A 14723-nucleotide genomic window follows, 5' to 3' on the forward strand; every position below is an offset into this window, starting at 1 on the left:
AGTTCCAGATTTCTCACGTAGCCTATGGAAACACGGGTATCACTGGATATTGCATTTCATAATGCTATGGTTTTCAGTTTTGAAACCTTTTCACAGACACATGAAAACCGTCGACGTTTCAAATGTAACAAAAATCGACTCAAACGTCACTTCTTCCCTTGCTGAATCCATTCATTTATAAAAGGTGTTGCCAATGGCAACGGCAGTCGCCATGGAAGGAGCGTGCACAGTTCTTAAAATAAGTCACCTTTAAAATCTGTTTCTGCCAGCCTCGATCAAACATAGCTACAGCACCATTCACGAATTAATCAAAAATAGATCCGTCCCAACGATTATTTCGATGCTTTGGCTAAACTGAAGGAATAAACATTAGCTATCGACATGTGGGCTGTCGGCATGTATCTCTGGACGGCTTGTGACCAGCAAACCAGTATTCATCACCAGCTTTGATACATACGCCTTTCAGGACTTATGAAATGAAATAACTAATTTCATCGATGAAAATATTTTAGCATCGTTAAATAAAACTACTGACAATAATTATTCAATAATTATTACTACTACTACTTCTACTGCTGCTGCTACTACTACTACTACTAATAACAATAGTAATAATAATTGGCAGATTTATCCAAAACCATTTACATCACTGACATTGCATGATCACGACCGATAAGAATCAATATATTCATAGGTACAGAACATCTACCATCTACAGTTATATCATGGGGGGGGGGGGGGGCAACAAATGCATTGCAACAGACTGAGACCAGGTTGCACGGAAGGATGAATGTTGAATGGGGCCCTGCTCTGTAACTGCACAGATCAACAGAAAACTGTCAATCACTAGGGGAGACCCATTCTGCCTGGTTCATCTATGGAGTTTAGTTAGCTGGTGTAATTGAGGGAGCCATTAAGGAGCTACGGCAACATTGAATGGACTGATTCAGTAGCAGGATTAGCAAAGTTCAATGCCACTGTTTCCTCGAGTGACACCTTTAGCATTATTAAGACACTGGACAAAGTCACCAGGAAATCAGTTAGCCTAAATTTAGTGTTCCCACACCAACATGCACTTCAAAACCTCAGTACATTTTCTTAGTTTAAAGTATAGTGGCCTATGTCAGGAGAAAACAACTTGGTTGGAAACCAGCTAAGAGAAGTTTTAAAATAACAATAGATTTCCTGGCAGTGGGGCTTACCTCATCATGTCATCTGGGACAAAGTGATTGACAGGCTCAGGGTCTGCCCACCTTCTGTCTCAGGCCCTGACAAAAGAGCGCCATGCAGGCCCCTGTGTGGCCCCTATTGTTCTCATGCATCAATGGGCTGCAGTAAGTCCCGCGTGACATCACCCAGGAAAAATCTCAGGGCAATACAACACATTCACCGCGAGGCAAAAAGTCTTCTGCTGCAGACAGTCAGAACAACATGACCCCGGCGTGCTGACTGCCACCAAGCTGGCCTGTGCTGGCTAATTAAAGAGCCTGGTTAGCGAAGCGCGCACAGTCCCTGGGATTTAATTTGGCTGGATCCCCTGGCCTGCATTCCCCTCACATCCAGCACCGAGCTCATTAAGGACAATGCTTTGCAGAGACCACTCAAGCAAAGATGCTGTTAACGCTGGATTGTATTGAGCTTCCCGTCTCTTTGTAAATCATGCTACGTGCTCTTACGTTTCTGAGGGGATACCATTAAAAAACAGTGTTATTTTGGCTGCCCTCTCTCACTCCCTCTCGAGTAAAATAAAAGAACCTTCAGTTAAAAGACCATTTTATTTGAGGAACTTGTATATAATGGTCTATTCTATTTTTGATTCATCTTTGGTTGCCATTTAGAAATGTGTTTATTGATTTTTACTTGTAAAAGTAACATTCTACAGAGTCATAGATTGCATATTTTGAGAACTGTAGTGCTGATATCCCATGGTAATTGATAAGTGTGTAGGTCCAGTTTAATTGTGATCTGTAAAAAGGATGAATTATTTCAGCTGTCAAGCAGCTTTTACTGCTTATAAAGACCAATATTCTTTCATTTATACACAGTAGTCATTTACAGAGATGTTTAATGATGAGATGTTAATTTGTACTTAACAGAGAGAAAGAGAGAATGTGTGTGTAGGTCAGTGATCTTCATTGCTGGTCCTGGTGGGCCACACGGTCTGCTGGTTTTTGTTTTTGGCTAAATACCTAAGAAACCATGTGATGTGAGTTGACTGTGTAATTGACTGCTTTAATTTATCAATTAAGTGCAGAGTAACAACAAAAACCAACAGACCCCGCGGCCCACCAGGACCAGCAATGAAGATCACTATTGTAATTCTAGTGAGATGCACAATGCCCTTTCCTCCACTGAGCTGCGATAGGAGCAACAACAGGATGTTAGAAAACAAGGTTGCGAAATCTGTATAGGGGGCAGGATGTTTGAGCCAGAGTGGCGAGCAACAGAAGAACCCAATCTGAAATCCCTTACACAATATATGGGGGGGGGGGCTCCCAATATATTTTGCCCCAGACTGGAGAATTCATAGCTGTGGCTCTGACCTGCCCCATCCCCTTTGGTATCTCCAACCTATCAGGGAAAGTCTTCATCAGTTCTCCTACAAGAGGGAGCTTGTGGATTGAAATAGGACAGGAATTGGCCAAACTCTGTTTAGGTGCTGATACTTACCATACTCACAAAGAGACAAGAATAAACACAACGGTATATTTAAAAAAAAACCATTTGATTTGGGTGGGGGCCCACAGACACAGGGTAATCCTTTTAAGGGGTGGGGACGTTTCTCAAGGTACAGAATTTCGAAAACTTCTAAAGGGCACTGTGATCATATACATTAAGAACTTTTGAGCAGCACAAAATTATTTAGTCAATATCAGTCTCAGGGTTTATCAGAGCTATTACAGTTCCGGGAAGTCTAGACCTACTAATGCACCATGGTAGAATATAGTCTCCCATTTATGACCTGATTGCCCATGTGAAAAAATAGTTATCTGAAGTATACTGCAGTGTGCGTCAGCACACTGGAAGTATAATTGTAGTTTATACAATTAAACATCACATATACTGAAATATACTATGTTTTCACATGGGTGAGCATGTCCGACACAGCTTCGGTATAGGTTTACTCCCTGCAACATTAACCCTCAGTGACAAAGTTTAAACAAATACTAGTAACAGCAATGTGGAGCAGGGGTCAGGACACTCTTCTCTAGCGGCTATATTAACCTAAGTAACTACGGTAAATACCCAGTCATATTACAAACCATTACGGGATACATCAGCAGTGTTTTGGCCCTCTGACACAGGAGGTCCACAGGGGGAAACTAGCACACCACTATGTAATACAATGCCCAGAAGGGATCACAGCACTGCTGGCACATGCTGAGATGGATGGCAACATGCTAAACCATATGCCCCCTGCCCTGAGACAGCGAAAGTGCCTTTTTGGCTGTCGCAATTTTAAAAAACTATTTACCACTGGTACCCATTTTTTTATTTTGAGTATATAGCTGCCCCCCCCCACCCCCCCATGGCCTGGAAGCACTGCAGCAGGCTGCTTTTCAGAAGCATTCAGGCCATTGGGGTTATAAAGAGATCTGCTTGGCTGCCTGGCTCACTCTGCCTCTTGCTTTAATGGGAGGCAGTGTGGAAAAGAGCGTGTAACTGAAAGCGTGACAAGCTGGGAAATGCTTTTTTTTTGAGCTGACAGGTACATTCTGTTCCTGGAAAGCTACTGATGACTAACACACGCACAACATACTCTTTCTGACCGCACAAGTCGCAGCTTACTTTCAGTTGTATTTTTAGTCTTCTGTGCCCTTTATTTTCTTTCCCTTGAAGAAATTATCTTTCGCATTTCATCTTTAAAAAAAGTTGTTTCTGCACGCATTTAATTACTTTGGGTAAAAAACCACTTCAAAATGCAAATGAAAATGCAAATTTCAGCCTCATCTTACAGTAACTCAGAAAAAGCAGATGTTTTGTGAATGTGGTTACTTTCATGTGTAAACAGTATGGGACTTGCTCAATGCTCAACATACAGTTTCCCCTTCACAGGAGTGGATACATTTTTTTCTTTTGTGAATTGTGGCAGAGTATAATATATCTGATAATATGTATACACTATACCCTGTCACATGCCAAAAACAAAATAAGTTGCCAGAAAGCAAAAAAGAAGCATCGCACACACAGTGCAAATTATTTTAAAGGTATTTTCCAACACCAAAAAAACTTTCAAAAGCTCTGTTCGAACAGAAGGTACCCCTGTGCCATGTCCCCTAAGGACAGAGTTGGAAAGCTCAGGGGCCAGAAAGTTCTGCCATGTTTTTTCCTCCACAATTGAACTCAGCCAGCTGATTTCACTACTTAGTTCTATCTCCTGGCTGAAGAATTGTGCTGATTCGCTAATCCAAAGGTTTGGAACAAAATACTGGGGAGGACTTTCTGAACCGGGATTTTCCACCTCTGCCTAGGGAGCGGTCATTCAAGTAATGTCAGGCAGGTCTTTGTTGGCAGGAGCGAACCATTTGATTGCCAGAACGTCCCTGAGGAAGACCATCGAGGCCTCTTTCCCAGCTGAGCAGGACAGAGGCCTGCAGACATGACATTGTTTACACCAGCTCTACCCACACCCATGCTCCTCGCATCAAAGTCAGCAGTCCTTTTCAACACCGATGTACCAACATAATGAGTAGCAGGCTATATCTGTGCAATGAAAGAGCAGACGGCTTATATAATCTATTTTGACTCCTTTAACAGGCACTCTTTTACAGACAGTATGGTTGGTTTAACGTCGACATCTTAGCATTTTAATTCATTGATGCTCTACAAGTACCCCTGGCCTTGTTTTTACTACTCATGACATGGCGGCCTATTACCGCAAGCCAGCCTCCCACAATAAATACATAAGGAACTACTGGTTGTCAATGCTGAATATTCACTAACATTTTACTTTAATATAAAACCAGCACATGGCTGCTCTATATATTATTCTGTAATATGAAAAATGCTTTAAAGTGGATTCGCTACACAACCGAAAATGGTACTGCTTTACCACAAGTTCGCAAGAAGTCATTAACATCTGTGCAAAAACAGATTACGTAATTTCTGAAAAATGATCTCAACAAATGCAATTACTGAACAATGTGTAAGTGACTACCAGGAGACTTACGGTTTATGCTTGCATGCAAATGTGCCACTCCAAACGTCAGCCTCCCACAATCACCAAGATATTGGGCCAGAACAAAAACTGAATTTAATGATTACTCACCACCAAAATGTGTGACACAAATCACTAGAGACAAAATTCTATCTTGTTTTGCATTTTCTTTAAAGTTGTTTTAAGGGAGAAATCAAAACAAGAATATTTCAGGGTATGTCTGTTAAAACATTGAAGATTGCACACTGAAACACTAGCATGTGGTGGACTGAGTAACACATGCACACACTCACGTAAAACAGTTGCACGTGCATGCACGCACATACATTAATGATTTTTAATTAGTACCACATGATATCTGCTCACTGGTCTGGAAATGTGTGCACATCTGCTTGGATGGTATGAGATTATTTCCATTGCAACCAATTTCAGTATTTTATACATAATTGGTAAGCTGTAAAAATATTTTCTTTTAAAGTTCAATGGTAGAAACTCCAACAATATATTATATGCACTATATTTAAAGATAGATAACTTTATAAGCAAAGATAATAAACTACAAGAAAATAAATTTATTCTATTAGATTAAATTAGCTTGACTTTGGCTTAATCATTTTGACTGTTAATTAGTAGGCTACTCCTTATTTACCAATGGTCTGGTCCTCTGAGAAAAAGTTCCACAAAGAAAAAAGAACAACTACAAAAACAGTATTTATTCAAGATACAACCAAACAAACACTTAAAATAACCGATCGTTGATTATGGTCAGGGTTGTGTGTAAAATATGGTTATAAAATAACACGTTTAAAATATGGCACGCACACAATTTCATTCTGCAGACGTGTGCAGTCTATCATTAGTTCACACTGTGAATGTATAGATCACACAGGAACAGAAACAGCATCCCCAAAGCACAGTGGTTTGAGCCAGGCCAGATCTTACAACAAGCAACTGTGTGTACAAATTGGAAGCCATCCACTGGAGGCTACACTAACTTGCTTCTTGTAAGACCCTTTAACTTTTGCACGCCTTAAGTGCTGTTCACATTCCCGGTTACACGGTGCACAATAAACAAAGCACATGATTTAAACTGCATTACAGAGCTGAACCTCAAAAGAGCTTCTGGTAGCAGGACTCCTAGCGCCTTCCAGCATTCCTGTCCCCTTGGCAGTTCATTACTCAGGGATTAGCTGCAGAGCTTCGGCTAATAAGTCCAGCAGCCAAATCACACCTAGCCATCTCTACCCTCAAACCCAAGCTTCCTGCGTAAACCGGGGGAGGGGAGAGCGAGGGGGCTGTCACATGGGCTGGGGCGTGTCCTCTGCGGGACACTCGGGGGTGGACAGGTGCTCCAGCTCGTAGCGGCCGCTCTGGTCGGCTGGACGCACCCCTGTGGAGCTCTTCTTGTGCTCCAGGATCTGCTGCATCTGGTGGCCGGCGTAGGCAGGCTTGGCGGTGAGGGAGCACTGCGGCACCTGGATGCCCAGGATGTCCGACACCATGTAGGGCCTCAGCCAGCCCACCAGTGGGGTGCTGCCGGGGGTGTAGTGGGTCTGCCCGTGGTAAAACAGAAGGCCGTCCACCTGTGGGGGGGAGCAGCCATGACAACAGTCACAACACGCAACCGTCATTTCTCACCCATCAGGGCTACGGCACCAAGGCCAGAGCAATCAATCCAAGAGTTACAGACAGAGGACAGTGGATGCTGCCACAGATAGTGGATGCTGCCACTGATTTTCTACAGTCACCAGATGATTAGCTTGTGTGCTCTGACCATTCCTCCCCCAGGAGGTTCTGGTCTGTAACACAACTTTTATAAATAATTATGCACAGGCATTCCCAAAGGCAGACAATCCACCATCAGCGCTAATCTTGTTGCACTCCCCCTTCATGAATACCCAGCGGAAGCATCAAATTGTAAAGTTTTCACTTCGGCAACAGCAGAGTTGGAGCTCTGAGAGTTGGAGACTGTCTAGTAAAAATCTGCCATGTCACCCCAGGCTCAGTGACACAGGGAGTACAGTAAAACATTCAGTGCTAAATCAACTACTCCTCTGTTAGAGATGAATAAGGATTAACAGTGAACTGAACTGTGAGCACGGGGTAGCAGGATGTGCCAGTTTGAGTCTGTACTGGGAACAGAAAGCCGGAGGTAGGTCTGGACACAGGCAGACACCCCCGCTGTGTAACTGGATCCTCTGCATATTGCCCTAGATGAGGGGGCGGGGGGGGTGGCTGTTGGCAAGCAGATGTGAAATGCTAAGTAATGCAAGCGTAGGCTGCTTACTGTGAAGGTGTACTCCTGTGCCAGGGTCTGCTGGATGGACTCTGTGGTGCAGCCCACACTTTGCAGACTCTGGAATCGGTACTGTGGAGGTTAAAAAAAAATTACAATAAAATCCAAATCACAGTCACACTCCTCATGGTCACCAATACAGGCTCACAGCCACACCCCTCCTCACCATTAACGTAGGGTTACAACCACACCCGCAGTGTAACTAATGTATGATCACAACCACACCCTCATAGCTAATACAGGATCATACCCCCACCGTCAATGTAACTAATGTAGGATCATAACCCCACCCTCAATGTAACTAATGTACAATCTTAACCACACCCTCCTAACTAAAGTCAGACCATATCCTCACCTTCTATGTAACTACTCAAGGATCTTAACCTCACTGCCAATGTAACTAATGTAGGATCAAAAGCACACCAAGGAAACTAATGTAGGATCGTAACCACACTCACTAATACAGGATAATAACCATATCCTCACTGCAACAAATAAAGACACTTAAAACTAGCCTAGAAAGTTAGCCTAGCCTGGAGTGGCAGAGTACATTGAGGGCTTAGAACTAGGCTTCTCTATCAGGTAATGTAAATTGTGGTTGCATCTACAGGCAAAGCACTCAGAGAATTAGAATCATTCTGGTTAAATACGGAGCTGTACAAACGTGTCGTACAAGAAATGTAAGCTCTTTAGCAGCTGGGAATGAGGGTGCCTGCCAAAGCAAATGAATAATGAATATTCCAGCGAGTAATGGCCACCCTTCAGTCATTTACAGGAAGTGATGAAGTGGCGAAGAACAGGCTGTGCAGAAGCAGGAAATGGCAGAAACGCCACGCGACCTCCAGGCTGTGAGGTAGATTGCGGGACAGCTGCACGAGGGGCGGCTACGCGCTGAGAAAGAAGAGGATGATGATGATGATGATGATGACAAAGCAGAGGAGGTAAGGACGGCAGGGAGGGGCTTACTGGATAACGCTTGACAATTTTCGACAACCCTTCCTCCTCCTGGACCTTAGACTGCAACCAGTAGAACCGAAATTCCGTCTGCAAATCGCGCAATAAAAATGATCATAAAACCATAATCACACACAGAGCTAGAGACACCAGACAATTATGTAGCAGACAGCATTCCTGGAGCCGTGTCTGACTCCTTCAGCTAGACTGCAGTCAGCATGATCATTATCCTAAGCTTCAACGTTGGCATCTGCAGCAGTGATTTACACACCGATCCATTAAAAAGAAAAAAAAAAAAATTGTTGACAGCGCACCCAGACACACTGCTTGGAGAGTGGTGCCGGAAAACACAATCCAAATAATCAATAAAGAAATAAAATGTAAACCTGCACAGCCAGGCAAACTGGTTCATTCACAAAAACGAGTGAAATTTCAAGCTGACTAAAACAAATGAATGAATTTAAGGACAGATGTAGTAATTCAGTAATTCACATATAAATCCAGAGCTTTATTTTCCAATTTTTCCCCCCCAATTTAATAATGTCAAATATAAACATAAGTATTTCAAACGTACCAGTCAAATATAATGTCCCATAAACTTTATAGTAATGTGCTATAGACACTGCATTTAACATTAAATAAGACACCTTAGTAAGCAATAAATAAATAAATAAAATACTCCTTGCACCATATGCTCCTACTCTTACCGGACAGTCATACACTGGATGGCCCCTCCAACACATGACGTCTAAGATGTAGAATGTTCGGTCCACTTCACTGTAGATGCAGTCCAGGATAGTGTAGTCTGTTACAGAAGAAACCGAGACCAAGCTCTGAGCTGTCAGCAGGGCTAAAGACGTGTCTGCTGTCATACCAAAAATATTCATGAATGGTCAACGGTTGGGTTGCCAGATAATTTTTGAATTGCCAAATATTTTACCTTTTCCCATTGCGGAGTTGTGCTTGTTTCCTCCTGGTAAGAGAGAGGAGAATCTGTCCACGCAGTACCCGCTTTTTGTGTACACTGCTGTGGACCCCTGAAATTACCCACCAAGAAGACATCAAACGGAACAGATTTTTACCAGAGGACAGCTGCTTGCGAAAAAGTATGTTAGCCAGCAAAATTCTCATTCAGATGCTGGGAATTAGGGTCAGTCATTTAAATCATTGCATTTCAGAGAATCAGATCATCTCCCCATGCCAGCCTTGAGAACAGTAATAGTACTTATCCAAGCTTTCTCATCACAATGGGAATTCGGAGAAATATGATGATGTAATGAAGTCACAATATGAAAGGGAGGAGGGTTTGAAAACCCCTTGGTGTCTTCTTTAACTTCCATCATCATTTAGCTTTGGGTTTTAACAACTCAATCCACAATATTAAATAGATTACTGCATTACAGTTTTCAGTTTGTTTCTGAAAGGGCCACATCTAGTGTATGCATGCAGACAAATGTCGTGACTCATAACTAATGACATCATCATGACATTATTATGGTGCTTACAATGGCTGACATACAACTGGAAAAACTTTGATGTGCTCAAAATGGATGACACCTTGGGACAGGGACTGAAGCCATTATTCAGTAAAACCGCTTCCTGTTGAGTCTGTGGAGTTTCAAATTTACAACAGCCTGTGTTCTGTGATCTTTGAAAGTAGCAAGAAGAAAAAGATTCTTAAAGCAACAGAAGCAGTCTTGCTGAAAGATTTTAGCCAGAATTGAGAGAACAAAGCCGCATGTGTTTAGATTCAGTAGGGCCCCTGCTCACCTTGGAGGCGATGACCAGAGAGCGCTTTCCGACGGGACAGACCACCATCAGCCAATCGGTGCCCAGGTCAGGGGGCACCTCAACCAACCACTCTGAAAGCATGAGCTGAGGGGGGGTGAGGGGGGTGAAAGTTCAATTTTACCCAGTGAATTCCTACCACAGCCATCCACAGAAAAGCACTGTGACTCACCATCAGTATCTCACTGTAAATACTCACTAATGAAAAACAACTCCCTGACTGTATTAGCAGGCTTAGCTTGTTTTGGTGATGCTCAGTGTCTGGCCCACCCAGTAAACAAATGGATCAACAATCCTCCCACCTGCCACTGCAAAGATAACCTAACCATACACTAAATGTCACATTTGTTTTTAAACACTCATTTGTAAGTAATGCATTAACTATAATAACGAATGTTTGTTTCTTTTTGCAGTACTTTTTAATGTTTTGCAGAGGGGCTTTTGATCTAAATATGAATACTTGCACATAATCCAATTGAAATGGTAGTGAAATCTAGCCTCGTGTTAATATTTCTATAAAAACCGCTTGATAAACCTGAAGAACCCATTTCAGTGAGTGTGCATGCCCTCTTCTGGCCAGGTGAAACAATCCAACAAACACTCAAATGGTGCAGAACGTACAGAGAAATCAGCTGCAGTAATTAAAAAGCTGAAAATAATTCAAAAAGTACATACGTATATATTTTTCAGTTATCTACTTAATCTTTGTTTAAGTAGAGTAGCTGCATTGAGGTTGACACCTCCTTTGCAAATGAGCTCTGGTGCCTGTATATATTTGGACCGCGGGCAAAAACCAGAGTACCCAGAGGAAACCCACGCAAATGTTGCGCAGAGAGGATCCGGCCAGATGGGACTCGAACCCAGAACCTCTTTCTTGTGAGGCAACAGTGCTAACCACTGTACCACCTTGCCACCCCAATATAGATATGTATGACAAGCAGTCATCAAATTGTGGCAGGCAGGCAGGCAGCCTGTCAGGAATTCTGACCTGGTTGGCATAGTGTCTTGGTAACCTCTTCCTCTGTTCGATCTCCATCCCTTCATCTTCCTCCTCCTTCTCCGCCTCCTTCTTGTCAACCTCTGCCTCCTCCTCCTCGCTATCAGCACTGGTCCAGTCCCCCTCCGCCAATCGCCGTGCGTGGTTGACATAATTCAGCCTTTTCCTGCACAAGGAAACACGCATGCACTAAAAATGGGAGCCAGAAGGAAAAGGAAGTGACACAAGAACAGAGCTTCGCATCCCTAACGGTACACTCAACGCAGTATACCTATTCACACATCGCATACAAAAGTCTCGTTCTGGGCTTGCATGCATTTTATTTTTTAAACGTAAAAATTAGGGAAAGCAAAACACTGTACAGTTACCTGTAAACAGACCAGAGTAGTCGACACTAAGACCAGACAGAAGTTGTGATTCAAACTACAGTAAACACATGAATTAACTATCTGTTCTAGGTGGGGTCCATTCTCAGCAAACAATGGACAAAATCCATTACATTCACCTTTATCTGCTCAAGTTCAAGAGAGAACAGTAAAGTTTATTATTATTTATTACAGACTCAGGCTTAACACAGCCTACAGGCTAAGGGCTTAACGCAGCATCAGTGTTGCCAACTATTTTCTATGGAAAGTAGCTAAGGCCTCCTCTAAAATTCGCTAGATGACGTCATACGTTAATTTGCATATGTATGATGTCACCACGTAATCATTTGCATATTTCAAAAAAAAAAGTATGTTAAGCCACGCACGGTAATAGGCATAGCGTAGGTTTTGTGTCTGCCTGCCTTCCAATGACGTTGGCCGAGCTGCGTAGTATCTGTTAGATCTGTAGAACATCTACTTCCGTGTAATTACAATGGCTGATTCTACATAGGTCAATCATTACTTTTATAAACGTGGGTAACGCTAGAGCGCTAGGAAAGGCAGACGTGACGTCATTCACAAATCGGTGAAAGGTGATGTTTGCTATTGCGCGACAACAAGAATGGAGGTTACCAAAGTTGCGAGAAATCGCCAAATTTGTCGCTTGTCGCTAGATAAGATTTTTAGTCGCTAGGGAAGGTCAAAAAGTCGCTAAATCTAGCGACAAAGTCGCTAAATTGGCAACACTGCACAGCATACAGGCTGAGGTTAACACAGCCTACAGACTGAGGGTTTAACGCAGCACACAGGCTCAGGGTTAAAGTAGTCCTCCGTGTGCAGAGGTTGTTGCCAATGTGTGGACCACTGTCTGCAATGCTGTGCGTGAGGAGGCACAGGGCGTGGCACTGACGTCTTCTGCAGGTCCAGGAAGCGGCGGCGTCTCTCGCTCTGCTCCAGCACGCTGTACTTGCTCTTGTACTGGGCCAGGCGGGGGTGCGGAGCCGCCGTGCTGTTCGGCTCCTGGGAGACGGAGAAGCTGGCGCTCAAAGCCCGCGTGATGTCATCCATGGCGGCCCTACAAAACACACACATTCATTCCTCTGGCATCAGAGTTTAGTGCACCTTTAGGGAAAGGCACCTGGGATGTTCAAGAACTTCAAAGCACAGAAATGTCATTTTCACCTCTGACGTTTATCTCTTTCACCTCCAATCTCTCTCTCTCTCTCACTCAGTGTGTGTGCACATGTGAATGATTAAAAGCACAAGTACATAATCACACTTTCCCCGCAATATGGAGATTACTGCAGAATATACAAAAGACATGCAAGAGTGTAACCTGATAGCAGCAGCACATACTAAAAACATACACATGCTGAACACGTGAAACCAGTTCCAGTAATGGTGCAAGTATCACAGCAAGCAAAAAAAAAAAAAAAGGATAGGATGCCCACAGCCTTACGCTCAACCCTTCCCACACTTTGTCCAGTCAGTGCTTGTTGCTTTCTTGAAAATCTGCCCTGAAATATTTGAATTCATTGACATTCAAGTTTGCACAAAGCCTCTTCAACCAAATGGTAGGAGAGACCATTGCTTCTTTTGGGTAAAAAAATCAAACAAAAAAACAGAATAAAATAAAAATAAAACAAAAAAGGGCACCACTGAATTTTGAACAATTGCAAGCCAATCCCAGTACATTGACCAAAAAATGCATTGCCCTGACGATTTGGCAAATTAATGTACATTATTTCTTTGTTCAAACATATTAAACGGCCATTTTGTGGGTCAATACAACTGCATCAGAAAATGCATCCACTCTGAATTGTGTATATTTGGTGTTTAGTGCCATCTTAACACGTAGTATTGCTGAGTAATCTTTTTACATTCTGCCTAAACTCTACTCCTACTCAGTTTTTCAAGTCTCTCTTGCACAAGAGAATTTAATATCAATCTGACTAAAATGGTTTTGTTATTTTTTATTAAATAAAATAAAAGGTTCATAAATTAAGGCCTGAATTGTACAGGGGAAATTGTCGACTGCGAGAGGCAACATGCATTACATGGGCCCCTATACTGCTAGATTAGCCCTCCACGCTTTGTGGCACATTTTCACATAAGGGTCACAAGTTCATAAATGTAATGCAGTGCTTAGATAAAAAGCGGTTGGAAACACGCGGGAGCTCGTAACAAGCATTATGCAGCCAGCTTCCATTGAACAGACAGCAAGGTAGCTCGCTTGCCAACTAATAAACTGTACTAATTGTACAGTGAATCGCCAAGCAATGCCCAAGGACAATACGTTTAACTTTCAAACTTATATATGTGATAAACCAGTACTGTTAACATAATTCACCATCTAGCTAGCGTTATGTGGTTAGATACCTACTGGCAGGATGCTAACGTACATGTAGCTTGCTAGTTAGCTGGATATCGTTATGATTAAATGTGCAGCTACCCAATACTGTGTAGCGAAAATCTACAGAACGTTAAAAAGCATAATCCACAATAGATCCGCTGACTTTTGGCAAGATGGTTTGCCAGCTCGCTTAACGGTATGATGTATCGCAATTTGCAAGAACTGTCAACTGATACTAGGCTAGGGAAATCAAACTAGCTACCGAGCTAGCATGTCGTGATTTCATAAGTAGTTCGCTAGACTATCAGGCTCATGACTAAAATAAACAATAACTAAACTAGACTAACATTTACCTAAATTAATGTTAAAAATATATTCTAGCGCATTAATACAACTTTTCTAACGTTTACCTCAAGAGAGTGCAGTGTCAATGAATCGTGAAGGAAACGTTTTGATGGTAGTCACGTACCTACATGAACTCACACGGAGTTTCTTAAGGGCTCAAGATTCTTTTGCTGGACGACCAGTTTATTTCCCTGTGTTATGGCCGCTGTGTCAAAACCAAAACAAAGTAGAGACACTGGCCTAAACAGTAAAGAGTGAACTGTTCTTACAAAAAAGACAATTCTGCGATGTGGATCTTTAATATTTCCATAATAGTTATTGTCTAACTAAATTAATAATTAATTGATACCAATGGAAATGCATGGATTATTGATCTTTTAACGATTACAATATTTATTTAGCCTGCCTATTGTTTCATCGGGCAAACCACTAATCTAGTATGCCAATTCCTGAAAGAAAAAGAATAG

At 42.4% G+C, this 14723-nt stretch overlaps 1 protein-coding gene across 1 annotated transcript; it reads right to left on the reverse strand.

Annotated features, from left to right (window-relative positions):
• Positions 1–5851: 5851 nt before the first annotated feature.
• Positions 5852–14423, reverse strand: snupn (snurportin 1). Its single transcript, XM_035395684.1, has 9 exons — positions 14322–14423; positions 12469–12633; positions 11185–11359; positions 10179–10283; positions 9349–9445; positions 9116–9213; positions 8421–8498; positions 7446–7526; positions 5852–6741 (listed from the first exon to the last, which is right to left on the reverse strand). The coding sequence occupies exons 2-9, from the start codon at positions 12624–12626 to the stop codon at positions 6457–6459; spliced, it is 1077 nt and encodes a 358-aa protein (XP_035251575.1). The 5' UTR covers positions 12627–12633; positions 14322–14423; the 3' UTR covers positions 5852–6456.
• Between the last annotated feature and the right edge of the window lie 300 nt (positions 14424–14723).

The sequence above is a fragment of the Anguilla anguilla genome, chromosome 16, assembly GCF_013347855.1.
Source record: "Anguilla anguilla isolate fAngAng1 chromosome 16, fAngAng1.pri, whole genome shotgun sequence".
Classification (NCBI taxonomy): domain Eukaryota; kingdom Metazoa; phylum Chordata; class Actinopteri; order Anguilliformes; family Anguillidae; genus Anguilla; species Anguilla anguilla.

Coding starts and splice junctions, on each gene's coding strand:
- snupn (XM_035395684.1), bottom strand. CDS start 12,626: ATGGATGACATCACGCGGGCTTTGAGCGCCAGCTTCTCCGTCTCCCAG. Junction 11,360..12,468: donor TTCCTGGACCTGCAGAAGAC/GTCAGTGCCACG, acceptor TTCCTTGTGCAG/GAAAAGGCTGAATTATGTCA. Junction 8,499..9,115: donor ATCCAGTGTATGACTGTCCG/GTAAGAGTAGGA, acceptor CGCGATTTGCAG/ACGGAATTTCGGTTCTACTG.